This window comes from Narcine bancroftii, chromosome 11 (genome assembly GCF_036971445.1).
Source record: "Narcine bancroftii isolate sNarBan1 chromosome 11, sNarBan1.hap1, whole genome shotgun sequence".
NCBI classification, from domain to species: Eukaryota; Metazoa; Chordata; class Chondrichthyes; order Torpediniformes; family Narcinidae; genus Narcine; species Narcine bancroftii.
Genome location: NC_091479.1, coordinates 1,446,979 through 1,473,252, shown reverse-complemented (window position 1 = coordinate 1,473,252; position 26,274 = coordinate 1,446,979). Strand labels below are relative to the sequence as shown.

Sequence of the window (26,274 nt, the reverse complement as noted above, 5' to 3'; positions counted from 1 at the left end):
TAACACAGAGTGTGGTGGAGGCAGGTACATTAGGATTTATTGAGAGGCTATCAGATAGGTACATGGAACAGAGAAAAATGGAAGGTTATGCAGTGGGGAAATACAAGACCATTAGTAGAATAGGTTATTGTTGTTGGCTCAACACTGTGGGCCAAAGGCCCTGTACTGTGCTGTGTGATCTGAGTGTTTCCAGTACCGCTTATTGTAAACAATGATCTTTTTCTGACTGTTTCTATGTCAGTTCTCTGCAGAGTTTTAGAATCTTCTCTGTAATTTAAATGTGTTTTTTTTTCTGGTTTTACTTTTCCACTATAAGATCTTTCCTAGGTCTTTCCTAGCCAATCAGAATTTGAACTTTTAGGACATTATAATTGATTGTCTTTTCCCATTCAATATAGAAAAACGCCTCTCACGAGGAATTTCTCATGCAAGTTCAGCCATTGCAACCCTGGCTCGCTCACAAGTGGCAACTGAATGCAGTAGTGAACAATTTCCTTTAGAGATGCCCATTTATACATTCCAGCTGCCTGATTTAAATGTCTACAGTGAAGATTTCCGAAGTTTTATTGAAAGAGATTTGATTGAACAGTCGACAATGGTAGCCTTGGAACAGGCAGGTGAGAAAACACCTTAAGTGGAGTGTTTTGAGATTTATAATTAATTAACATAAGACACAGGAGATTTTTGGTCTTAAATTCATGACAACAAGCTTTTGGGATCACCACTGATGTTAAGTATATTAATACGGTGGCATCATATTTACTCTATGAGTGTTTAAATTTGTAGTTGTTAGAAAGTCAGATGTTATTATTAGTAAGAGAACACAAGAACTTAAGATGCTGGAAACTTGAGCAAATAAACAGATCAGGCTATATTATATAGAGAATGACAATGTAGTGATCATATAATAATAATAAAATGAACATATAGTAATAATACAGTAATTATATAGTAATAATATAATAACCATATAGTGATAGTATAGTGATCATATAGCCACAAACGAGCCTGCAGCTGACGTGGACTTTTTACCCCCTCCATAAATCTTCGTCCGCGAAGCCAAGCCAAAGAAGAAGAGTGATCATATAGTAATATATAGTAATGATATAGTGATCATATCATGGCTTGTTTCTGAAACAAACCATGAAAGACCTCAACAATTTACATCCGGTTCCTCACGGATGGCAGTCTCTTCAATCTGAGGCGCCTGCAAGCTCACACCAAGACTCAAGAGCAACTTGTCCGTGAACTACTCTTTGCAGACGATGCCGCTTTAGTTGCCCATTCAGAGCCAGCTCTTCAGCGCTTGACGTCCTGTTTTGCGGAAACTGCCAAAATGTTTGGCCTGGAAGTCAGCCTGAAGTAAACTGTGGTCCTCCATCAGCCAGCTCCCCACCATGACTACCAGCCCCCCCACATCTCCATCGGGCACACAAAACTCAAAACGGTCAACCAGTTTACCTATCTCGGCTGCACCATTTCATCGGATGCAAGGATCGACAATGAAATAGACAACAGACTCGCCAAGGGAAATAGCGCCTTTGGAAGACTACACAAAAGAGTCTGGAAAAACAACCAACTGAAAAACCTCACAAAGATTAGCATATACAGAGCCGTTGTCATACCCACACTCCTGTTCGGCACCGAATCATGGGTCCTCTACTGGCATCACCTACGGCTCCTAGAACGCTTCCACCAGCGTTGTCTCCGCTCCATCCTCAACATTCATTGGAGCGACTTCATCACCAACATCGAAGTACTCGAGATGGCAGAGGCCAACGGCATCGAATCGACGCTGGTGAAGATCCAACTGCGCTGGGTAGGACACGTCTCCAGAATGGAGGACCATCGCCTTCCCAAGATCGTGTTATATGGCGAGCTCTCCACTGACCACCGAGACAGAGGTGCACCAAAGAAGAGGTACAAGGACTGCCTAAAGAAATGTCTTGGTGCCTGCCACATTGACCACCGCCAGTGGGCTGATATCACCTCCAACCGTGCATCTTGGTGCCTCACAGTTCGGCGGGCAGCAACCTCCTTTGAAGAAGACCGCAGAGCCCACCTCACTGACAAAAGACAAAGGAGGAAAAACCCAACACCCAACCCCAACCAACCAATTTTCCCCTGCAAGGCTCGATTGTGGCTGACAAGTCCGATGCGGGACAGGCAGACACGGTTGCAGCAGTTGCAGGGGAAATTTGGTTGGTTGGGGTTGGGTTTTTCCTCCTTTGTCTTTTGTCAGTGAGGTGAGCTCCACGGTCTTCTTCAAAGGAGGTTGCTGCCCGCCGAACTGTGAGGCGCCAAGATGCACGGTTGGAGGTGATATCAGCCCACTGGCGGTGGTCAATGTGGCAGGCACCAAGACATTTCTTTAGGCAGTCCTTGTACCTTTTCTTTGGTGCACCCCTGTCACGGTGGCCAGTGGAGAGCTCGGCATACAACACGATCTTGGGAAGGCGATGATCCTCCATTCTGGAGACGTGACCCACCCAGCGCAGCTGGATCTTCAGCAGCGTGGACTCGATGCTGTCGACCTCTGCCATCTCGAGTACTTCGATGTTAGGGATGAAAGCGCTCCAATGAATGTTGAGGATGGAGCGGAGACAACGCTGGTGGAAGCGTTCTAGGAGCCGTAGGTGATGCCGGTAGAGGACCCATGATTCGGAGCCGAACAGGAGTGTGGGTATGACAACGGCTCTGTATTCGCTTATCTTTGTGAGGTTTTTCAGTTGGTTGTTTTTCCAGACTCTTTTGTGTAGTCTTCCAAAGGCGCTATTTGCCTTGGCGAGTCTGTTGTCTATCTCGTTGTCGATCCTTGCATCTGATGAAATGGTGCAGCCGATATAGGTTGACCGTTTTGAGTTTTGTGTGCCCGATGGAGATGTGGGGGTGCTGGTAGTCATGGTGGGGAGCTGGCTGATGGAGGACCTCAGTTTTCTTCAGGCTGACTTCCAGGCCAAACATTTTGGCAGTTTCCGCAAAACAGGACGTCAAGTGCTGAAGAGCTGGCTCTGAATGGGCAACTAAAGCGGCATCGTCTGCAAAGAGTAGTTCACGGACAAGTTTCTCTTGTGTCTTGGTGTGAGCTTGCAGGCGCCTCAGATTGAAGAGACTGCCATCCGTGCAGTTCCGGATGTAAACAGCGTCTTGAAAAGAGTGATAATATAGTGAACATATAATAATCATATAGTGAACATATATGATCATATACTGATCATATAGTAATGATAATGAGAATAATTATATAGAGAATGATAAGTTTCATGTCAGAACACATTTTTGAGACTAAAGTAATAAAGGGAGATACAAACATATACGGGTGGAGGAGGGTGAGGAAGACTGGAGAAATTGTTCCTCAAGCTGATGTTTGGCCAAGGACAGACATGTTTTTGTGTGAATGGTGAGGCAAATGAAAAGGTGCTTCAGCTTCCACCTGAGGTCAGAATGTCTGGTGAAGCAGTAATTTATTCTGCGATGATCTCACCAATATGGTGAAGGCCACACTGAATGCAGTAGATTAGGTTGGACAATGTGCATGTGAAGCTTTGTCCTGAGTAAAGTTTAGGGGTAGATGTAGTAAAATACTACTTCTACGGTTGCAGTGGAAAGCGTTGAAGTGGATAGAAGATTGGCTGGGGAGAGTAGATGAGTCCAGAGAGTCACTGAGAAAATGATTCCTGAAGAAAGGGGCAGGAAGGGGAAGTTGATGGAAGTGCAAAGGAATGATGGTGGATACAGGGCCTTCAGAGTTGAAAAGTTGACTCTTTCCTGCTTCTGTCAGGAGGAGGCAGGGTGAGAATGGAAGTGCAAGAAATCGAGGAGATGCAGGCTATGCAAGTTCTCCAATTCCAGCAACATCCTGGGAAATCTCTGCACCCTCTCCATAGCTCTCACATCCTTCTTGCAATGAGATGGCCAGAACTGAACACATTATTCCAAGTCTTGTCTCACCAGAGGTTTCTCGAGCTGCAACATTACCTCATGACACTTGAACTCCATTCCCCCGACTAATGAAGATCAGCATACAGTCAGCCCTATCAATCTGTCCGACCACCTTGAGAGATCTATGAATTTGCACCCCAAGGTCCATCTTTTCTTCCATTGTGTTAAGAATCCTGACATTAACAATGCATTCTGCTTAAAGTTTGACCTTCCAAATGCATCGCTTCATACTTTTCTGGATTATACTCTGTCTGCCACTTTTCCACTCAATTCTCTATCCTGTCTATTTCCTGTTGTTACCTAAAACCTTCTGCACTATCCACCCCATCTCCAACCTTTGTATCAGATTTGTCAGTTACTGTCTACAAACCCCTGCTGAATGTTGGATATGCTGTGGTCTATTGTTTTCATTATTTAATTACCCATTTACATGTGTTGGCTTTTAAGTGAGGTATGATTGTTTCCTCTTGCCATGGACCAGTTCTCAACAAGAATTAGTTTTTTAGAGAAAAAAGTGGATTAAATATTGGAATCTCATGTTGGGATTGATATTGATGGGATCACAGTTGGAATATTGTGTGCAATTCTGGTCACCCAACTATAGGAAAGATGTCATGAAGCTGGAAAGCGTTCAGAAAAGATCGACAAGAATTTTACCAAGATTGCTGGGCTTGAATGATGAGGAGAAGCTGAATGACAATGAATATGCAGGGAAGAGATGGTCATGGATCATGTGTAAACAGCAGAATTTGAGTTTTAATTCGGCATCGTGTTTGGTGAGCTGAAGAGCCTGGCATGTGCTGTACTTTTCTCAGTTCCAAACTGAGACTTTTCTCCTGGAATGTTGGAGGCTGAGGGGAAACTTTGTGGAAGTATATAAAATGATGAAGGGTATAGAAAAGGTAAATAGTCCCAGGCTAGAGAAGTCTAAAATTGGAAGACATAAATTTCAAGTGAGTATTGTGGTCATTCATTTGTCACTTGCACAAAATGTATCCTTTGATTGAAAAGAAAATCAGTACATCACATGATTTCAGAATTTTTTTTCAGTTTTATTCCTTGAGTAATAAGTTTGAGTTTTTTATGCGGGCGCAATCCCAAAAGAGGCTTTGTTGGCTGCCTTCAGTTTTCAGTGTCTTCCTCAGTACGTAGACTCCCACAGAATTCTCTAAACTGTATTTCCAAAATGCCACCTAATATAATTAATTTGAACGATTGAATAGTTAGGCAAGTTCTCAAACTTGGAAAATCTCAAGAACATTGGGGGGTCATCTTGCTAATGAACTAACTCTTGATTTTTACAGGTCGACTAAATTGGTGGTCAGTTGTTTGTTCAAGCTGTAAACGTCTTTTGCCATTAGCAACAACTGGAGATGGGAACTGTCTCTTACACGCAGCTTCTCTAGGTAACACATGTGAGAAGTACGTTCATTCTATTTTGTTGCAATATTTTGAGGTTTGACTTTAAAAAAAATGCTTGCTTGTATTAAAGGGATGTGGGGTTTCCATGATAGAGATCTGATGCTTCGGAAATCTCTTTATACCATGATGAAAGAAGGTCCAGAGAGAGATGCACTAAAAAGGAGATGGAGGTGGCAACAAACGCAGCAAAATAAGGAGGTAGATGTTTGCACTGGTTTTTGGATCAACTCTTTGTTTTGTCATGTTAAAACGGGTATTGTTATTAGGCATGATGAAGAAAACGGAACAGCTTTTGAAAACAGCTCACTAGTTTCCTCGGAGAAATTAAATATGTTTCATCTCCAGTTGCAGTCGAATCCCCTGGTCTTCTGGCAGTAAAGACCAGCATCCCATATGCCATATTAATTACCCGCTGAACCTGCAAATTCATGTTTTGTGATCTCTGCACAACAGCAGGCTGCAACTTGTCATGATGTATAAAATATTTTAATTTAGTGTGTTTCCTTCCAAAGTCGAAGACCTCACTTTTCGTAATATTGTCCTCCATCTCCCAAACCCTTGTCACTCACTTATCCTATCTACATGTCTCTATAGATTCTCAGTGTCCTCCACACAATTTGTTGTTCAAATCAATTCCGAATCATCGGCACACTTAGATGACACATTCTGTCCTCAGCAGAGGCCTAGCCTTCATCCTCCTTCACCCACACCTCAGTGAGTTCTGTGCATGCCATGATGCTGAACTCTTTTTCCAATGTCTCTGTGCCCACTTCCTCCAGGATCCTTCATCTCCCACTGCAGACCCCTTCTCCCAACTTGAACTTTCTTCCTTTTGCACTTTGTTCTGGTCTTCTACCAGCTCTGGATATTTATATTTCCAACTGTTATCGAGACACCCTCCCCTCCCCTCATTTATTCTCATCTCAGACTCTCTACTCTCCAATCTCTCCATACCAATCCCAACCTCGTTATCAAACCTGCAGACAGAGGTGGCGCTGTTGTGGTCTGGCGCATTGACCTCGACCTTCTTGAAGCCAGATGATGTTGTTGTGGTCTAGCACACTGACCTCTCCCCTTAAAGCCCAATGACCAAGCAAAGATAAACAACCTCAATGACCATCTGAAGTGCTTGATGGCTCAAAACCTCCTGCAGCTAAACAAATCTATCATCCAATTTTCCCCCTCAACTCCACCAAAATTATCTCCAGTATCCTTGGTAACTTAACCACCCTCATTAAAGTACACGTCAAATCCCTTGGTGTGATATTCCATTTCACCTGAAGTTTGAAAAACAAGTCAAGGCAGTAGTAAGAGTTAGCTTTTTCCAGCTCCACACTATGCCAAATTCAACTCATCCCTGTCACTGAAACTTATCCATGCCCTCATTTTCTCCCGTTTGGACTGCTCTAACTCTCTATATACAGGAATTAGTCAGTTGTCATTATCCCGTTGCAACTGGTCCAGAATGCTGCAGCCAGGCTCCTCACAGGAGCCAAGAAGAGGGATCATATCACCCCTATTCTGGTCTCCCTCCACTGGCTGCCAGAATGGCTCAGAAAGATTTTAAAGTTCTCCAGTTTGTTTACAAAGCCCTTAATGGACTAACCCCCTCTTAAATCACTGATCTAACTCCCTACTCCACATTAAGACCCCTCAGATCACCCAATTTAGGGCACTTGGTTGTTCTGTGCTCAAATCACAAACTTGGGAGATCACGCCTTTGTTATTGCAGCCCCCAAACTGTGGAACAACATTCCTTCCTCCATCAAATCAGCCCCTTCCTTTAACTTTTAAATCCTGGTGCAAGTTTTTACTCGCAAGAGTTTTGAGGTGATTGTTGATTCTAACCATGTGGTATGAACAATTTTGAACCTCAGGGACCCGTTTGATACTGCACTTTAAATAGCAGATGTAATTATAATCTGTACAGCACTTTGGTCAACGTGAGTTGTTTTAAATGTGTTATATACATAAACGTATTGTCAAAGATATGTACAGAATGAAGTGGCAAAATCCTGCATAGGTACATCGTATATTTATCTTCTTTCCAGGCAGTGGACCCGATCTTCTTAATCACACTATTCCCCATAAAAATTGGATGAATTTAGGGTGCCAGTGGTAATTTTGTTGTCATCATCACCATTCATATAATGTGTCCATTAAATTAATTGCTTTCCCAAACAATTTGAATTTTGTAAAATTCATTAAAATGTGGCAACAAATTTAAATGAACTACCATTTTCTCCCTTGACAAACTAGTCTGGTTTGGTGTACACTGAAGAGGAATGGGAGCGAGAGTGGAATGAGCTGCTTAAACTTGCATCCAGTGAACCTCGGACGCACCACAGTAAGAATACTGGCACCAGTGGTGGGTAAGTGGACTGTTTTGTTGAGTTCAACTGTTCACTCTAATTTTAGCATGTTTGCTGTTGCAGTGAGTTGCAAATATTGACGTGTCTTATCCCAATCACAGATTTTCTGTTCAAATACAAGGTTTTATTGTTAAATCGTTTTATTTGGTATAAATTGGGACTGCTTGCAAAATGATAAAGTTCATTATCCCCAGTGTCTTATCAATGCTTGTCCCTCAACTAGAATTTATACAAATTGGCTGGTGTGCGACCTACATTACTTTGGTAGATTAAATGGAAGTTATAAAAGTTACCACCAAATATCTTTATTAAAATATAATTCAGTATGGACTTTTGTGTTCTGGTGAATTCTTAGCTTCTTCGATGGATGGACATAAAAAAACAAATGTTCATTCTGTTTAAAGAGGTGGTCTGAATTGATACACAGATTTTTGCCTATTAGAGATTTTTTTTGTGAACTTTTTAGTCAAGATTTAGTATTACCAACAGAAATAGAATTATTATTAAATAAATTATTTTCAGAGATGTATAAATTATTACAAAAGAAGGCTCGAAAAGGAGTTCATAAATCAAAACATAATGGGAGGTAGATTGAAATAAGCAGATCGATGAACATAGACAGATTCAGATATGTAAAGTGAGTATAAGACAAGGACAATAAATGTGAGATATTGTTCGTTCAATATAATTTTATTCATCCATTAAATTTAAAAGCACAAAAGTTACATAATATAATTTATATTTATTTAGATTTATGTTTTAGAAGTGGACAAGAAGTTGGTACTTTTTTTGCATTCGACTTGGCAGTGTTCCACAATTAAACCTTTTTGGCTTGATTTGGTTAACTTATTACAACAAATAACTGGAGTAAGATTCCCACAGGATCCAATATTATTTATATTGGGAGATGTGAGAGGGATTAAATCTAAATTAAAATTGAATAGGTATCAAGTAAAATGTGATAAAATTATGCTAGAAAATATATTGCTATAACTTGGAAGTCAGATACTAATCTGGGAATGGAGAGATGGCATGCAGAAGTTCAGAGTTGTATTCCACTTGAGCAAATCACTTATAATTTAAGAGATAAGTATCATACACCTTGTGAAATATGGAGTCCATATTTACAGACTGTTGGTATTAAAATCTAAATAAATCTCAAACATTCCTTTTATATACTTAAAAGTATTAGAAAGTGAAGTACTCCTGTTGTGATTTTCTTGTCCCTCCTTTTCTTTTTTTAGTTGTGAGGGGTGGGGGGGATTTATAGGAGGTTTTTTTCTTTATTTTGTATTTCTTTACTTTCTTTTTTTAATAAAATTTGTCCACATGTATTTGGATTGTTTGAAATATTGTGATATGTTTGCTAAGTGGTTTTATATGAAATAAAAATTTTAAAAAAGGTACAGTGTGCAATTCATATTGAATTGGTTAATTTTCATTTATTGAAGCATTATCTTTCCTTATCACAAAAATTGAATTTAAAAATAAAATAAGCTAATTGAAGGTAGTTGAAGGTGCATATAGAGATGGACTCTGTTTCTTCTGGAGGATTGATAGAATGGTCCTTATTGTGAAACACAACAGTTTTTGGAACATTGAATCCATGTTAAATTTCATAATTCTGTCTTCTCAATGCTTGATTTTTTTCATTGATCTTTGATAAAGTTGTAATAACAAATCTGGAAAATAAAATAGCACTGCTGCAATGGGAGCACTGCCACTAGTACAGACCTGGAAGAAACAGCGCTATCCTTCAGGGTCCTACTGCCTGATCATGATGCCAAAAGCTCCTTACAGGTTTTGGTGAATGGATCAGACAGTGAGGAAGAGTCTCAAAGCTTGCATTGGGATCGAGACGAGCTGGAAAAATGCAGATGGAATTTAATGTGGAAAAGTGTGAGGTATTGCACTTTTGGAGGACTAACCAAGATAGAACGCAAGGTAAGTGGTTGGGGAGTGAGGAGTACAGTAAAGCAGAGGGATCTGGGAATACAGATACATAATTCCTGTGAAGCGGGGTCACAGGGTTAGGATTAGGGTAAATGAGGTTGTAAAGAGAACTTTTGGCACATTCACCTTCATAAATCAAAATATCACCAATAGGAGTTGGGATGTTATGGTGAAGTTGTAATAATACAATAGTGAGGCCAAATTTGGAGTTTTGGTCACTTTACGACAGGAAATATATCAATAAGATTGAGAGATTGACGAGGATAGTGCTTGAGGAACTGAGTTACAGAGAAAGGTGAAACAGTTAAAACTTTATTCCCTGGAGTGTTGGAGTATGAGAGGAGAGGTTTACAAAATTATGATAGATAGGGTAAATGCAAGCAGACTTTTCTCACTGAGGTCAGGAGAGAAAAGAACTAAAGGACATGTGTTAAGGGTGAAATATTTAAGGCAGTGGTTCTCAACCTTTTTCTTTCTACTCCCATACCACCTTAAGTCATCCCGATGCCATTGGTGGTCTGTTATTAGGAAGGGATTGCTTAAGGTGGTATGTGGGTGGGAAGGGAAGGTTGAGAATCACTGCTCTAGACCTAATTGTTATTGAAAAATTGTCATTGGCCCATTTCCTTTGGAGTGATGGAACTGTGCACATAGTGAGTCAATTCGGTGCAATTAAAACAGGGGTTTTAAACATTTTCTTTCCACTCACATACCACCTTAAGCAGTCCCTTACGAATCACAGGGAATACTTAAAGTGGTACGTGAGTGGAAAGAAAAAGGTTATGAACCACTGATTTGAAGGGAACATTAGGGGATACACAGAGAGTGTGGTGAGTCTAGGACAAGTTGCCAGCTGAAGAATTCAGGCTTGATTCTGAATTGAGAAATTTGAATAGGTACATGGATGAATCAGAAACTAATTGTAAATAAGTTCATGACCATCTTTCTGTTAATCATGTAAAATGCTTTGGAAATGATGTGAGTAAAATGGAATGAGCATAGATGAGTCAGCGTGGATCTAGTCAACTGAGGAGCCTAATACTCATGCTGCATAATTTGGAGATCACTTAAATGACATAATTCTCTCTATTGAGTACTGGAGCACCACAGGGCTGCATATCTAGCCCTCGTTTGACTCACTTAACAGCTACAGCTGCATTGCTTGCTACGATAGCAACACCATTTTCAAATGTGCTGTATAGAAAGGAGTAAGGAGTCAGCAATTCAGGAGGGAGATTGAAAACTTGGCTGAATGGTATACGATCAATCATCATTGGGAGGTCAGAGGTGGAGAGGGTGAGCAAATTTAAATTCCTGCGCGTCACTCTCTGAAGACCTTTCCTCAATTCAAGATACTAATGTCATCATGAAGAAAGCACGTCAGCGCCTCTACTTCCTCAGGAGTTTGCAGAGGTTCGGTATAACCTTTGCAAACTTCTGGCAATGTGTTGTGGAAAGTGGGCTGACTGGCTGCATCGTGGCCTGGTGCAGGGGTTCCAATGCCTCTCAGTTGAAAGCCCTGGATACAACCCAGTACATCTCAGGCAACCCCCCCCCCCCCCCCCCCCCCCCACCCACCACCTGCCTCAAAAATCCTCCTTTTTGCTCTGAGAAAATCTGCATGGAATGTTGCCGCTGGAGAGAAGCAGCAATCATCAAGGACCCAGAACAACCTCTGTTCTCACGACTGCTATCAGAAAGATGCCACAAGGCTCGTCCCCCCCGGTTCAGGAACATTGAAGGACTCTTGGGTTGCACATTATTTATTATTGAATGGTTTTTCTGTTGTTACAGTTTGTTTACATTTCTTTCCTTGTTCACATTGATCTCTTTTGGATAAGAATACTTCTTAACACTACCAAGAAGTAGAAATGCTGCCTGGCCCTCAAGAAAAAGAATCTCATGTGATGTGATGTCACGTATGTGCTCTGACAATGAACTGGAACTTGTCATGGTGATGAACACCCAGCAAAATCTGATATACCCATGAGACAAGCAAAGTAATTGCTACATATTACCAAATATGCTTGAGGTCAGTACAGAGAGCTCTGTATTGTTCAAAATAAATTGAAAATCTAATGGAAAAACCAGGCTCCACTGCTGGAAATATTCAGTTGATCAGATTGTATTTGCAAAGATTAAAACAGCAATCTGCCACTTAATTATTCCTACACAGTCATGTGAAATTCACTATAACTAAGCAGCTTATTGAGTAGATTAAGATTTCAGTCGAACAGCACGACTTTGCCTCCCATCCTTCTCTCAACATCTGGCTAGCGGAAAGAGAATACGGCAGATTACAGCTATTCTCACAGCTTCTTTGATCTGTGTTGTAAGAGGTCTGTGGAAGTTTGTAAATTCTCCTGATGACAGAGTATGTTGACAGAGTAGGTAACTCTGGTTTCCTCTTAAAGTTCAAATTTATTGTCAAAGTACATACATGTCTTCATTGTTCAGTTCATAGATTGTTGTTAATTATCCATTTCACATCATAAGTGATGAAAAATATCGAAAGAAAGTTGGGCCTGTGAGAGAATGAGTTGCATGGTACAGATGAATGGGAAGGGTGGAATAACTTTACTGTTACCAGCATAAACTACTGGCCTGTGTTGTGTAACAGAAGTAAAGAACCATCTGCCAGCGAAGCAAAAACGAAGTGCATAACCTCATTTGATGTTATGCTCCAGTTCTCTACTGTAAGATTACAATCTGCCTCAAAAGTCCTCCTTTTTCCTTTGAGAAGACTTTTACTTTTCCATTGATTTAGGTACGAGAAAACTATGGCAAGCAGGGTGAAAACTAATCCAAAAGAGTTCTACAAATATGTTAATGGTAAGAGGAAAGCTAGAGACAAAATTGGTCCCTTAGAAAATCAGAGTGGAAAACTGTGTGTGGAGCCTAGAGAAATGGGGGAGATATTGAACAGTTTCTTTTCTTCGGTATTCACTAAGGAGAAGGATATTGGGAGATGTGGGATAAAAAAAGCAAATTGGGTAAATATGGGGAATATAGAGATTACAAAAGGTGTAGTTTTAAGGCTTTTGAAGAATATAAAGGTGGATAAGTCTCCGGGACCAGACGGGATCTTCCCCAGGACATTGAGAGAAGTGAAGGAGGAAATAGCAGAGGCTCTGGCGGTAATTTTCCAAATGTCATTAGATATGGGGATAGTGCCGGAGGATTGGCGCATTGCGCATGTGGTTCCGTTATTTAAAAAGGGTTCAAGGAGGAAGCCTGGCAACTATCGGCCTGTAAGTTTGACGTCTGTGGTAGGTAAATTAATGGAGAAAATTCTTAGAGATAGTACTTATAAACATCTGGATAGACAGGGTCTGATCAGGAGCACTCAACATGGATTTGTGGGAGGAAGGTCATGTTTGACCAATCTGATTGAATTTTTTGAAGAGGTGACTAGGAATGTGGATGAGGGTAGCGCAGTGGATGTTGTCTATATGGACTTCAGTAAGGCCTTCGATAAGGTAACACATGGAAGGTTAGTTAGGAAGGTGCAGTCTTTGGGTATAAATTTTAAGATAGTCAAATGGATTGAACATTGGCTGAAAGGGAGAGGCCAGAGAGTGGTAGTGGATAATTGTCTGTCAGGTTGGAGGCCGGTGACCAGTGGTGTGCCTCAAGGATCTGTATTGGGCCCATTGTTGTTCGTTATATACATTAATGATCTAGATGATGGGGTGGTGAATTGGATTAGTAAATATGCAGACGATACTAAGATAGGTGGAATAGTGGATAATGAAGAAGGTTTTCAAGGATTGTAGAGGGATTTGGGCTGCTTAGAAAAGTGGGCTGAAAAATGGCAGATGGAATTTAATGCTGATAAGTGTGAGGTGCTTCATTTTGGTAAGAAGAATCAGAATAGGACATATGTGGTAAATGGGAGAGCATTGAGGAATACAGAAGACAGAAAGATTTAGGAGTAACGGTACATCGTTCCCTGAAGGTAGAAACTCACGTGAATAGGGTGGTGAAGAAGGCTTTTAGTATGCTGGCCTTTATCAATCATTGCATGGAATATAGGAGTTGGGAGGTGATGTTGAGATTGTATAAGACGTTGGTGCGGCCTCATTTGGAGTTCTGTGTGCAGTTCTGGTCGCCTAATTATAGGAAGGATATAAACAGGGTGGAGAGAGTGCAGAGAAGGTTTACCAGAATGTTGCCTGGGTTTAAGCATCTGGAGTATGGGGAGAGATTGGACAGATTGGGTCTTTATTCTTTGGAGCGTAGAAGGTTGAAAGGGGATTTGATAGAAGTATTTAAGATTATGAAAGGGATAGACAGAATGGATGTGGATAGACTATTTCCATTAAGAGGAGGAAAGATTAAAACAAGAGGACATGTGTTAAGAATTAAGGGGCAGAGGTTTAGAGGTAACATGAGGGGGAACTTCTTTACTTAGAGAGTGGTAGCTGTGTGGAATCATCTTCCGGGAGAAATAGTGGCGGCAGAGTCAATTGTATTATTTAAGAAAAGGTTGGACATGTATATGGATGAGAAGAAGATGGAGGGTTATGGGCATTGTGCAGGGAGGTGGGACTAGAAAGGGGTGTTTGGTTCGGTGCGGACTAGAAGGGCCTAATGGCCTGTTTCCGTGCTGTAATTGTTATGTTAACAATATACCTCTATTCTGATTAAATGTCAATTTCCTTGAAATAAATATTCTGCAATATAATTTTATTCTTACTTCACTTTCAATGAAGGATTCTTAGCTTGAACTAGTACAACATGTCAATGCATCATGGGTAGTGAAATGTTGGTTTTCTCTGGTTTGCTCCCGTAGTTTTTATGGCCTCATGCACATGCATTGAAGTCGGGTTGTGGAAAGGCATTTGGAGGTTAAGGTGATCTTGACCTCATTTCCTAGTCCCTCTGCACCTGCAGATGAAATCATGGTTGCAATCAATTTGCCGTGCTCTCTTTCTGACAGCTCGATGTTGAGGCAAGATAAGATAATCTCACCAGTTGTGATATTTCCCCTCCCCACCCCCAAAAGATGGAAGGAAGCAGCTTGGTGCACTAAAACTTCAAGCATATGAATTTAAAACACATTACCTGCGCTCAACCAGGGAGGTGCACAGGTTTGTTTTATTAAGTTTATTTTATTGTAGAAGTTTTGTGCTACTAGATAGAGTATTCTTTTTAAGGCTTGCCCCTGGACCAGGGAACAACATGAATTCATCTCTTACATATTGGAAGTTGCTTGCTATTAGTATAGATAGTTTGCAGAAAAATGATCATTTTAAATCAAAACATCTTGCTTGAGAATTAGTTGGAGCATTGTGTTGGATGCTGTCCTCTCACTTCAGAGCTTGGGTTCAAACCCTGTTCAGTTCAATAAGATCAAAAATAACCTGTGTTTTCCAGCTGCAAAGGTTCCATTTGAAATGACTCAGAACTCACAGCCTCATGAATACCGAACCACACCATGAAACAACCAGCCAGAGCCAGTTAACAAGGATGGGGGATATGAAATATAATATTAGACGGTTAGGACTGAGATACTTTGCTGGGACAAGATGGAATCTTCTTGCTCTGCATCTCTATGTAACATATGTAAGTTGGATGTACTGACACCAATTATTGAGATGAAAATTGTTCTGTTCTCCAGCAATGACTCACATCTTGAACAAAAAAGGTAAAATATAGAGACTAAAAGATGATGAGTGAACTTTGAATATTGTAGAGAATTAAAGCTGGGTCTATTCTTTCACAGTGTTGACAACTCTGAGGACCCAGTGTATGAAAGTTTGGAGGAGCTCCATGTGTTTGTTCTTGCCCATGTATTACGGAGACCAATTGTTGTGGTTGCAGATACTATGCTAAGGGACTCAGGAGGTGAAGGTTAGTATGACTCTTACATCCTCACCCTCTTTGTTTTATTTGTTCAGGGTATTTTTTCTAGCAACGTTGTTCAAGGAGGCAGTACTGAGAAAGGGAGCAGTTTAAGTTAACTCACCATCTGCCTTCCCTTGAGAGTAAATGCATACAGCCAAGACTAAAAAGCATTCCTTTATCTGAAAATGAGGATGGAGAAAGAAAAAAAATGTCACTAGGTAATTTCAGCACCCAGTAGAGTTGGCACGAGAGGGTGTTCGCCCTTTCCACCAGTTATATTATTCAACGAATACATCTGGAATTTTTAAAACAGGGTGTGTGTTTTTCAGTGGTCTTCCGGAGTCTTGCAGAGCTTTGCCCTATTATGGATCTGTTCTGCTAAACCTGACATTTTCAGCATCTTTTCAAAGGAGACAATAATGTCAAAGATAAAGTAAGACATTCTGTTAATCTTCGTTGTACAAGGAAATTACGAGCTCTGGGAAAAGGCATATCACAATAAATTTCCAGGATTGCATATTTAGATGTACATTAGCAGTGGAAGTGGGAAGTTAAAACATGAATTGCAGCAAGTTGGAATGGAGAAGCAAAATCTCAGCCTGACACATCCGTGGATCTGGAGTTGGGAAGATGTTCAACAGGATAGGGATGGAGGTTTTAGGCAGGGGTCAGCATTGGATGCCATCTCATTTCTCCTTGTCGTTTCATTCCTCACTGTAATGCATGTTTAGTCAGCTCCAGATTTTCCAATTACACAGCTTTTATCAATTTGATTTTAGACCATGTGATCTTTTAACGATATTAAAGCTATTGAAACAGTCAAATTCAATGACAACAATGTTATTCAAGCCATTTATTCTAAACATTGGTAATTTAAAGCCATTCTAGGAAGAATAGACCCAAGGCATTCAGTTTAAATCAGAATTCCTGTTGAGAAATCATTTTTTGAAGATAGAATTTGGGGTCCTTCCCCAGCTGTCTCAGACTATTTTTGACATCACGGAATGCAGCAAATGCTGTGATAATTTCCAGTAGAAAGGCCACCTAAAAATTAACTGAAAATTCACATGGCCCAATCAGTACCAAATCAGGAATGTTTCAGACAGCATCCTTCATCAGACTATTCTGAAGGGTAATCCATGGAGTGATTTTTTTGGCTTTACCAGTTTACATTTTTCCACTGTAAATTAAAGAAATTGTATTTATTTTTGCAGCTTTTGCACCAATACCATTTGGAGGGATTTACTTACCTCTGGAAGTTCCTCCTAACAGATGTCACTGTTCACCTTTAGTCTTAGCCTATGATCAGGCCCACTTTTCTGCACTCGTGTCCATGGAACAGAATGACCAACAAAGGGAACAAGGTATTTGTGTTTGTTTGTCCAACTCAATTGACTATTGATTAAAGGCAATTTCACAAAGAGAAATCACGAAAGGGGATATGACCATTGAAGCAGTTTGTTCATTTTCAAAATAATGTAGAGTTTTGGTGAGGCAGACCAAGAAGGTTCTCAGTTCAAAATCAATAAGGTACCAATAATTCAATATTATAATAAATAATGAGGACTAGAAGCAATTGGTTGTTTGGCTCCTTGCGCACGCCAAATTCGATCATGGCTGATTCTCAACCCTCTGGGTGAAGACGTAGTCTCTTACCTCTGTTCTGAATGGTTGAATGTAAAAAAGATGTATATTTTGGTGCATAAGTTAAGTCGTGTAACCCTTAAAAATTTCTCAAAAAGGAGGGATCAACTTATATACTTTTGAGACCTTAATTTCACCAGGAAATAAAACCAGATTAACGTCAATTTGGCGTATAAGTCAATGCTGGAAGCACCTTCCCACTGCCAGCGGCACCGCTCCCCAACACCTCCCCACCGCTATGCGCTGCCATAACCACCCCTACCTGGGACCCTGAAGTCACCATTGCCGCTCGTGCCTGGTAGGCCAAGGTTCCTGCTCCCGCTAGGAGCACCATGTTGGTGCTCCAGCTCCATGGTCGTTGCCGCTGCTGCCTGGTAGGCCGAGGTTTCTGCTGCCACTTGGAACACGATATCACTGCTCCAACTCCGGGAGCCAGTGCTCTCTGGTATGCCATTATTTATTTTTATTTATTTCATTTACAGCTTTGTTACTTGCAATTGGGGTGTTTTAAATGTTTTTGGGTTGTTCCTGGGAGGCCCAGACAGCCTGAAAAATCGGGATCAACCAATAAGCCTAGTGGAAGAGGTCTGCAGTGGAAAATATAGTTGAACTTCAAAGAATTCTCAAATAAAGACGTAGTAAATGGATTGAGCTGCAAATATGATTAAAAACTGAAAACACACAAAATTCGGCAAAGTGCCAGGGCAGAACAGAGATGGGACAGGAGCACTGAATAAGGATGGGGGTTGAGTGCTGGTAGAATAACCAGAGTGATGCTCACTGGTGGATCCTGGAAGGAGGACAGAAGGAAGTTCTTGAAATCAAGCCTAATGCTTGAAGAAGCAGATGTGTATATGATTTCAGAGAATTGTCTTTTTGTAACGAGAGATAGACCATCCACATATTTCTGTCGGAAGATATTTCTGTAGCTTCTGCTTCAGTGCATTTGAGAATAAGAATCGTTGTGCATCTCTGAGTAGATTCAGTCACAGGGTTTAGGATGGGATGTTGGTTGCAGAATTCCTGTCCTGTTCCCTCCTCCCACCCATCACCTCACCATCAAATGACTTAACACAGAGCACGTAGGAATGAGTTGAGCTGCCCTCCAAAGGTAATAAAATTTAAATTCCTGCCCACGGTTGCTGATGCTCCTTGTCTTTCACACTGATCTGGAAAGCAAGTCAATGTTTTGTCTTCATCAGGTGAGCATTGAGGGCCACTGATACAATTAATTCGAGGAAGATAGCATCTTGTTTCTGAGTAAGATTGCAAAGGGAAATGTACAGCAGAGAAATATAATTTTCATTTGTGACGCCCAGCCATGTATTTGAATTCTTTAAATCTTCCCTTTATTTAATATGCTGTACTAATAACTCTTTTTCATTAGCTGTGATTCCTTTGACTGATTCAGAACACAAGCTGCTCCCTTTGCACTTTGCAACAGACCCCAAGGATTGGGGATGGGGAAAGGATGACAGTGATAGTACGAAGCTAGCGAAGTAAGTGGGTATGATTCATTGTGATATCAATTTCTGTGTGATCTTTCATCCCATTGAGAATGACTGGAAACATAGGTGCTGTACATGTCGAGAAGCAAGTGCCGAGTTGTGTTCATTTGCATGTTGTGGACAATGACTGTCAGCTTTGTCTGGTGACATTCAGACTGATTAGGTTTGTATAATTCATTTCCACAATTGACGTTATTATATATTTTTTCCACTGGCAGCCAATTTACTCTGATTGGTTTTGTGTCGATGTTTAGTCTTGGTGCAATCTTTTCTTGCAGTTTGATCCTCTCCCTGGAAGCAAAGCTTCACCTCCTGCACAGCTATATGAATGTATCCTGGATATGTATTCCTGGAGAAACAAGGGTAAACTCTCTCTCTCCTACATTTTGGAAGTTAGAACTGTGACTTAATTGACAGATAGAACATTGCTCCATTGATTCAGTGGAAAAGATTTCTCAGCTCAACATGAAAGATTGTAAATTAGCTTTACGGTCGGAACATTTTAAAAGCCGTCTTTTGAAGTTTAAGAATGATAAATATCATAGAAATTGGCAATGGAGCATTCGATGCTATTGCAACTGTGCCCATCCTGATCTAAAATGGACCATGAGTTATGATCAGAGAATTATGTGGCACAGAAATAGGCCCTTCACCACAGCTCATCCATGCCGGCCAATGGCCTACCTGAGCTAGACCCATTTGCTTTCACTTGGCCCATACTGCTCGATTTTTTTCTATCCATGTACCTGTCTCAGTTCTTCTAAATTGTAATTATCTGGAGCTGGAGGGCTTAATTGAAAAGAGATTGGAGAGTCTGGAGCTTTATTCCTTTGAGCAAAAGAGGCAAACAATTTGTGGAATCCTGCTCACTGCCTTTTCCCCAGGTTAGATGGTTCTAGAGGGCATAGGTTTAAGATACGGGGGACCTGGGAAGCAACTTTTTTTCCACACAGAGAAGGTTGTAAATGGAATGAGCTGTCAGACAGTAAACTGGAAGAACAGCATTCACAAGTCATTTTAACAGATTAATGGATAGGAGGGGTTACAGGGATATGAGCCAAATGGGACGAACTCAAATGCCAACTTGGTCATCATGGAGAATTTGGGCCAAAAGACCTGTTCTCTTCTGACTGACTCCATGACGGCCTGCCTCTACCACTTCCTCTGCAAGCTCTTTCCACGTACCCAGGAACAAAATAACCCCTCAAGCTTCTGTGCCCTCAAGTTTTAAATTCCCCTTATCAATGCCCTTTATATACCTTTATAAGGTCATCCCTCAGCCTCCTACTCTCCAAGAAAAAAAGTCTCACTATTCAATTTCTCCATATAACACAGAATTGTACTGGGTTTCTGACCTGGTAACATAACTTATTCTAAACAACATCTTCTGCAATTGTCGCATGATGACCCAACTCCTGTACTCAGTGTCCTCACTAATGAAGGTAAGTGTGCTACATGCCACAGTTCACTATCCTGCCCTTTCAGGGAACTATGTGTGTACTTTTATTCTGAGGCTCCTTGTGTTTTCCAACATGCTCCGAGGTTCTGCCATTTATGATGCAAGTCCTTCCTTAGTTTAACTTCCAAATGCAAAATTCAAGTTCAATTCCATCTGCCATTTCTTGGCCCACTTCCCCAGTTGATCTGAATCCTGTTGCAATCTTAACCTTCTTCTCTGACCACCACCAATCTCTGCCATTGCTGTGGACAGAGCAAAGGAGCTCAGCAAAATTATCTCCCAGTCTGCGTCCAGTCTTTCCAATGTAGAAAAGGGCATAACAGGAGCACTGGATGCAGTAGATGGCACCCACAGATTCATGAGTGAAATGTTGCTTCACTTGGCAGGACCGTTTGTGGCCTCGAATGTTGGTGAGGGAGGAAGTGTGACCGAAAACGTAGTATTTCCTGTAGTCACAGGGGTAGGTGCCAAGGGGGAAAGGATGAGTGGTTGAGGGAGCAAGCTCTCTGGAAGGCGGAGAGGAAAAGATTGGTTTGGTGGTGCAAACCTGTTGTAAGTGATGGGAATTGCTGAGGATACTATGTTGAATGAGGAGGATGTTGGGGTGAGGACAAGGGCTATCCTGTTCCTGTTGCATCATGAGGCAGAGGGGGCCAGGGCAATTGTGCGGAAGAAGGAGGACATCTCTGATGATCTGGAATGAAAAACCTCATCCTGAGAGCAGATGCGATGGAGATGAGGTATTGAGAGAAAGGAACAGAATCCTAATAGGGGACAGGATGTGAAGAGGTGTAATCAAGGTAACTATGGGAGTTATGGGTTTGTAGGTTTGTTATGCATTTTCTCGTGATGAACCTGTACAAGAACCAGTTGTTTTACATCCATACATTTGTATGTGTTCAATAAGCCTGGTGCCACTGATGCTCAACACTTATCCACAGAGACGATTAAGGTGAAGTTCTGGATACTTATTGGTTCTGTCACCAAGTATTGTATCAACTGCATCAATAGGATCAGACAGAGAGCAGGAGGCAGATCTTGCAATTATTTTATCAATGGTCTTTTCATAGTGTTGATGGGATAATAAGATTATTAATAATAAATAGATCTGTATTCACAGGCACCGTTGGCACAGCCAGAATCACCAACTGCCTCAGCAGGGGAGGACGTTCATTCACTTGCCGACTCGACAGAGTCCGACGGAGACTCCGTCTGCAGCAACTCCAACCTGAATGTCAACAGAAACAAGAAAGAAAAAGAGAAAGGAGAGAAACCAAAGAAGGACAAGGAAAAGAACAGGACAGATTCTGTTGCAAATAAACTTGGGAGCCTCAGTAAAACTCTGGGAATTAAAATCAAGAAAAATATGGGAGGACTTGGAGGCCTCGTCCATGGGAAGATCAGTCGGGGAAACAACAGCAATGGGCGGAATGGAGAAATTGGAGAGAAACTCAAAAAAAAAGAATCTAGCAAAAATCGTAAAGGTAGTAAGGAGGAGTCATCAAATTCTGCAAATTCATCTCCCACAGACAAGCCAAATGTCTCAGTTAAATGTCAAATTGAGAGACAATCTGATCAGTGGAAATATAGCACTGATGTCAAACTCAGCCTCAACATTTTGAGAGCTGCTATGCAAGGAGAGAGGAAGTTCATTTTTGCTGGTCTTCTGTTGACCAGTCACAGGCATCAGTTTCACGAGGAGATGATTAATTATTACTTGACCACTGCTCAGCAGCGCTTCAGTTCAGAGCAGGAGCAAAAGCGCAAGGAGGTAGAGAAAAAGGCTTGCAGTGGCTCCACGTGTAAAAATGAGGAGCAGGAGCCAACTTGGAGAAACAAATCAGAAGCAAATTCACAAGAGGACACTCTTCAAGGCTCTTCTCAAAGCCATACAGGTCACCTGAGCTCAAAACTACATGGGATCAATGAGCAGGTATCCACAAAGTCTTCACAAAATGGTGGAATCCCCAAAGCTGGCACCCTCACTTCTGCCCATTTTACCCACTCACCAGCTTTGTTACAGCATGTCATCCACGTATCTGAGATGATGTCTCCGCCATCAAGTCATCGAACTGGCAATCAACAAACCATGATCAGTTCTCTGAAAACATGTGCAACTTACCCACAACATAGTCGCTCACTGTCTTATCAAAGCTATAGCCCTGTGGATCTGCACGGGCTGCCCACGATGGAAACCATGGAACCTCTAAAGTGTTTGTTGCCCCCTGAACACAAAAGTCACACATATACCAATGGTTTTGGATCCAGTGATGTTAGTGACTACATGGAATATGCAGATGAGGACACGTTCTTTGTGTGGCAGAGTGGGGAGAAAAGCAAAGAGCAAAGTGTGGCAACCCCGCCTCATTCCCTGCAACAGAGCAGATGCAAACAGCACAACTGCCCTTTCTATGGCCGTCCGGAGACACAGTCTTACTGTTCCTGCTGCTACAAGGAGGAGCTCAAACGCAGAGAGCGAGGAAACAAGTCTGTTTGATTGTGATGGCAGGATGGAGAGTTCTGTTTTTCCATATTAAACAATTCTATGATTAGAAATATCTTGATGAACGATTTGCGAAATAGAAATCTTAAAAGCAGGATGAAATATCTGTTCACTGCATTTGCGAGTCCTGGGCCAATTGCTGCAATTGGAAGTATTGGAACAGTGAAAATCTGTGCCTCCAGGATTGAAACTCCACATTTGAATTCCTGCCCATTGTCCAGGGCAATACAAGAGCTTTTGTGTTTGAACTCCATGGACTGTTACCAAATAGATGATTCTATTCCTACCTGTACGTTTTTTAATGACACGACTGCAGAATAAACTCCAGTGATAATTTGCACATTAATTATGACTGTAAAAATAACATATCAGAAGATAACTATGTGTTTGTGAACTAGATGATGCATTATGATGGAACTTTACGAGCAAACGTTTAAAATTGTAATATAGAAATTATTTTTATATTATTTTCACAAATATGCTGAGAAGCAATATTTTGCGCTTTTTATTAAAAACAATTGCCACTTTAATAGATAATTTAATAGCTGAATTAGGAACATAACATAGAGCATATTATGATGTATGTTTATAAGCTCTTGTGAGCTTGAGGAGCGGCTTAAGTGTTCACATGTTTTGATAATTAGTAAACATGCAACTTCATGCGAGGAAGGCTTTTTTCCAAAGCTTATTTCCAGTATTTCGATTACAGGCTCCATCCTATGTTATGCTGTGAAGGGTCTGTTACATTTATTTTTCTGTTTCAGCTTAAAATATCTCAAGAAGAAAAATGCAAATTTAAAATCTGATGCAAAGCCAATTGAAGGGAGAAAGTCAGTGACTTGTGCTGTTTGACCTCAATCCAGAAATTTCGATTCCCTCTTGACTGGTGTTAAAAATTTACAAGGACTCTCAACTGGTTCTCTTTGGTTTTTCACACGAAACAGGGAGGAGTTTTAGACAGTGGCCTCAAACTGACTGATTAGGATAATAGCTGAACATCAAAACACTGATTCAAGTCTGGATAAATTATTGCCATTGGAGCATTAACTTGGGGACCATTTAATAATGAAAGACGGACTATTGCTGTGTGGATTTTATTTTCAATGATTTTGTCTATGGTTTATGATTAATTTAAACTGGACATACTTTTTTCCATAATAATTGGAGCACTCTGCAGACAATGACAAAAGCAAAAATGAAGGGACGGGGTTTCCTCTGCATCTCTCCACTCCCACTTTCCCCTTCTTGCAACCTGAGTGTGGTACAACCCATACTCCTTTGACAGGGTCATTCCCAAAGTCAACTCTCTTGATGAACGAAGTAAGTGCAGTGAAGAATGCAAGTAATGTGAACTTGCACAATCTTTGCTGTTTTTGTAACCTAGCAACTTAGCTGTCTGAAGCTTTGTTTGTACAGGAAATCAAACTCCAACAGTGGAAGGCAAGGTGCCTGTTCCGATCCATGCTGGGACAAGGTAATGAGTTTGTTCCCTGGGAGAATGGGGAGGAAGACTCGAGGAAATTGCAAACAGTCAGAATTCTAATCTTCATCCAAAATCTCCCACCATTGAGCACACAAGGAAATTTCCTCCTTGGAAATTTCCCATGATTTTGGGTCAATTTTATAATATTTACTGATATGACTGTGAACATTCAGGGCCAGCAAGAATTCACTGAAATTTCAAAGTACACTACTTGAAAAGAATCAATGAGATGACTTTTCTTGTTGGAACTTCAGAATAAGAAACTAGTTTGGGCATGGCTAAGATTTCAGTAAAGGGTTAAAGTATTTTGAATTTGAGAGAATATAACAGTGAATTTTGGAAACTTGGTGAGGATATTTGATGCATTGAATACAAACTAGCTTTTACTTCACTTGGGTCAAAAGTTCCTGGATTTTCTTTTCTGTTTATGATCATCCCAAGACCGAAATGGTGGGAAGTTTGAGTTCTCATTTTCAAGAAACCGTTGGAATATTGTTGAAGCCAAATTGGTGGTATTATTAAACTTGTATTAAATAATGGGTTCAAGATGATGTGATATGTTGCAATCAGATAAGGTACTCAATGTGTGACACATTTTATTCCTTGTTTGATCATAATATTATACATCAGTTCAAATGTTTGTGACCCAACTTGCACTGAAAAATTAAAACCCAAGTTATTCTGACTTTCTGTGTTGCACTGTTTTGTGCACCTGTCTAAAGAGAACAAATATCAAAGTTTCAACTGTGGATTGTTAATCAGTGTCTGCCATAGGGAAGCGCAAAGATGCTTTCAAGCATCAGCGAACTCGCTTGCAGCTTGACTGTTCCATATGTACAGGAGACAGATAGAAAGAAAACTTAAACTTCTGCATTGCACCAAAAGTCACTGTCCTCATCAATGGAAGATGAAATTCTGGTAACAGCTCGATCAGGCTTTGCTGTGCAATCCTTCCATTGTTCAGCAGACTGCTGCAATTGGGATAGAAACAACTAAAATACTCCAACACTACAGCACAGAAACAAGCCCTTCAGCCAATTTAGTCTGTGCCAAATTATTCTGCCTAGTCCTGTCAACCTGCACCCACACCATAGCCCCCTCTACCCCTCCTGCCCCAATACCTCTTCAAATTTATGTTAAATATGAAAATCAATATCCAGTAACTCTGCTGGCAGCTTATTCCACATGACGAGATATTCCCTCTGAATGCATTAAACTGGGGAGATTCCCCCGTTTTAAACCCATGAACTCCTGTCACCTGATAATAGCCGCCCATTCCGTAATTGATGCTGTTTTGCTGTTTGCCACAACTGTGGATGGAGGAGATTATGGATCAACAATTAGCTGGAAGATGCCATTGACTGCTCTCTGAGAAGTAGAGACAGGGTGGAGTGCCAGCACCTGTTTCTCAGGGCAGAATCAGAAAACACCAGAGGGCATACGAACAAAGTTAAGGGAGAGAGGTTTACGGGAGACATCAAGAGTAAGTTTTTTTTTTAAACACAGAGTTGTGGGTGCCTGGAATGGTGGAGGATGAACCATTAGGTCCATTTAAGAGACTCTTAGAAAGATGAATGAAAGAAAAAGAGGGTTATGGGTATGGAGGGTCTAGGAAGGAAAATTTGGGTCAGCACAACATTGAGGGCTGAAGGGCCATACTGTGCTGGAAAGTTCTATGTTCTAATTGTTAATTTTTTTGGGCTTGTCCTTTGAGTTGGTGTGAAAGGCATCAGGTGTTAGTGAAAGCCATTCTATGTTGGTAGTTGTCTGTGATTGCTAAATTGTTTAACAATGTAAGCTGGTGTTTTCCATGTGACTGATTGATATTGTAGCTGAAACGACTCAAATGCATTGGTTTACTCTGCCAGCAATTTTGGGTCTTAGTTTGGGGTGATGGTGAAGGGATATTTGTGTCTGAGATTTGTATGTGGAACTTGTGTTTGCTGATGGTTCAGGCTGGACTTGTGGCTGCGGCAAATCGGTTTGCCTTACAGGAGAATGAAGTGAATTTTTTCCAATATTCCATTGTCTTTATTATAAATTGAATCTCGATCTTGGCATGGCAAGTGCAATGCTCTTAAAATGTCAGTGACCCAGGCTCAAATCTGTCATTGTTTGCAAGGAATATCTTTGTTCTC

At 40.9% G+C, this 26,274-nt stretch overlaps 1 protein-coding gene across 6 annotated transcripts in view; it reads left to right on the top strand.

Annotated features, from left to right (window-relative positions):
* Window positions 1-24,821, top strand: part of LOC138745369 (OTU domain-containing protein 7A-like) — a 78,455-nt gene extending 53,634 nt beyond the window's left edge. For 5 of the 6 annotated variants that reach the window (XM_069902339.1, XM_069902341.1, XM_069902337.1 and 2 more), the window contains 9 exons: window positions 399-617; window positions 5,247-5,348; window positions 5,435-5,562; window positions 7,624-7,736; window positions 15,418-15,545; window positions 16,754-16,903; window positions 18,571-18,682; window positions 18,970-19,054; window positions 21,271-24,821. In XM_069902339.1, the coding sequence (XP_069758440.1) occupies window positions 399-617; window positions 5,247-5,348; window positions 5,435-5,562; window positions 7,624-7,736; window positions 15,418-15,545; window positions 16,754-16,903; window positions 18,571-18,682; window positions 18,970-19,054; window positions 21,271-22,647 (2,414 nt within the window). In that variant the 3' untranslated portion in view covers window positions 22,648-24,821. The remainder of the gene's footprint in view (window positions 1-398; window positions 618-5,246; window positions 5,349-5,434; window positions 5,563-7,623; window positions 7,737-15,417; window positions 15,546-16,753; window positions 16,904-18,570; window positions 18,683-18,969; window positions 19,055-21,270) is intronic. The other variant, XM_069902342.1, reaches the window with a different exon arrangement.
* The last annotated feature ends 1,453 nt before the right edge of the window (window positions 24,822-26,274 follow it).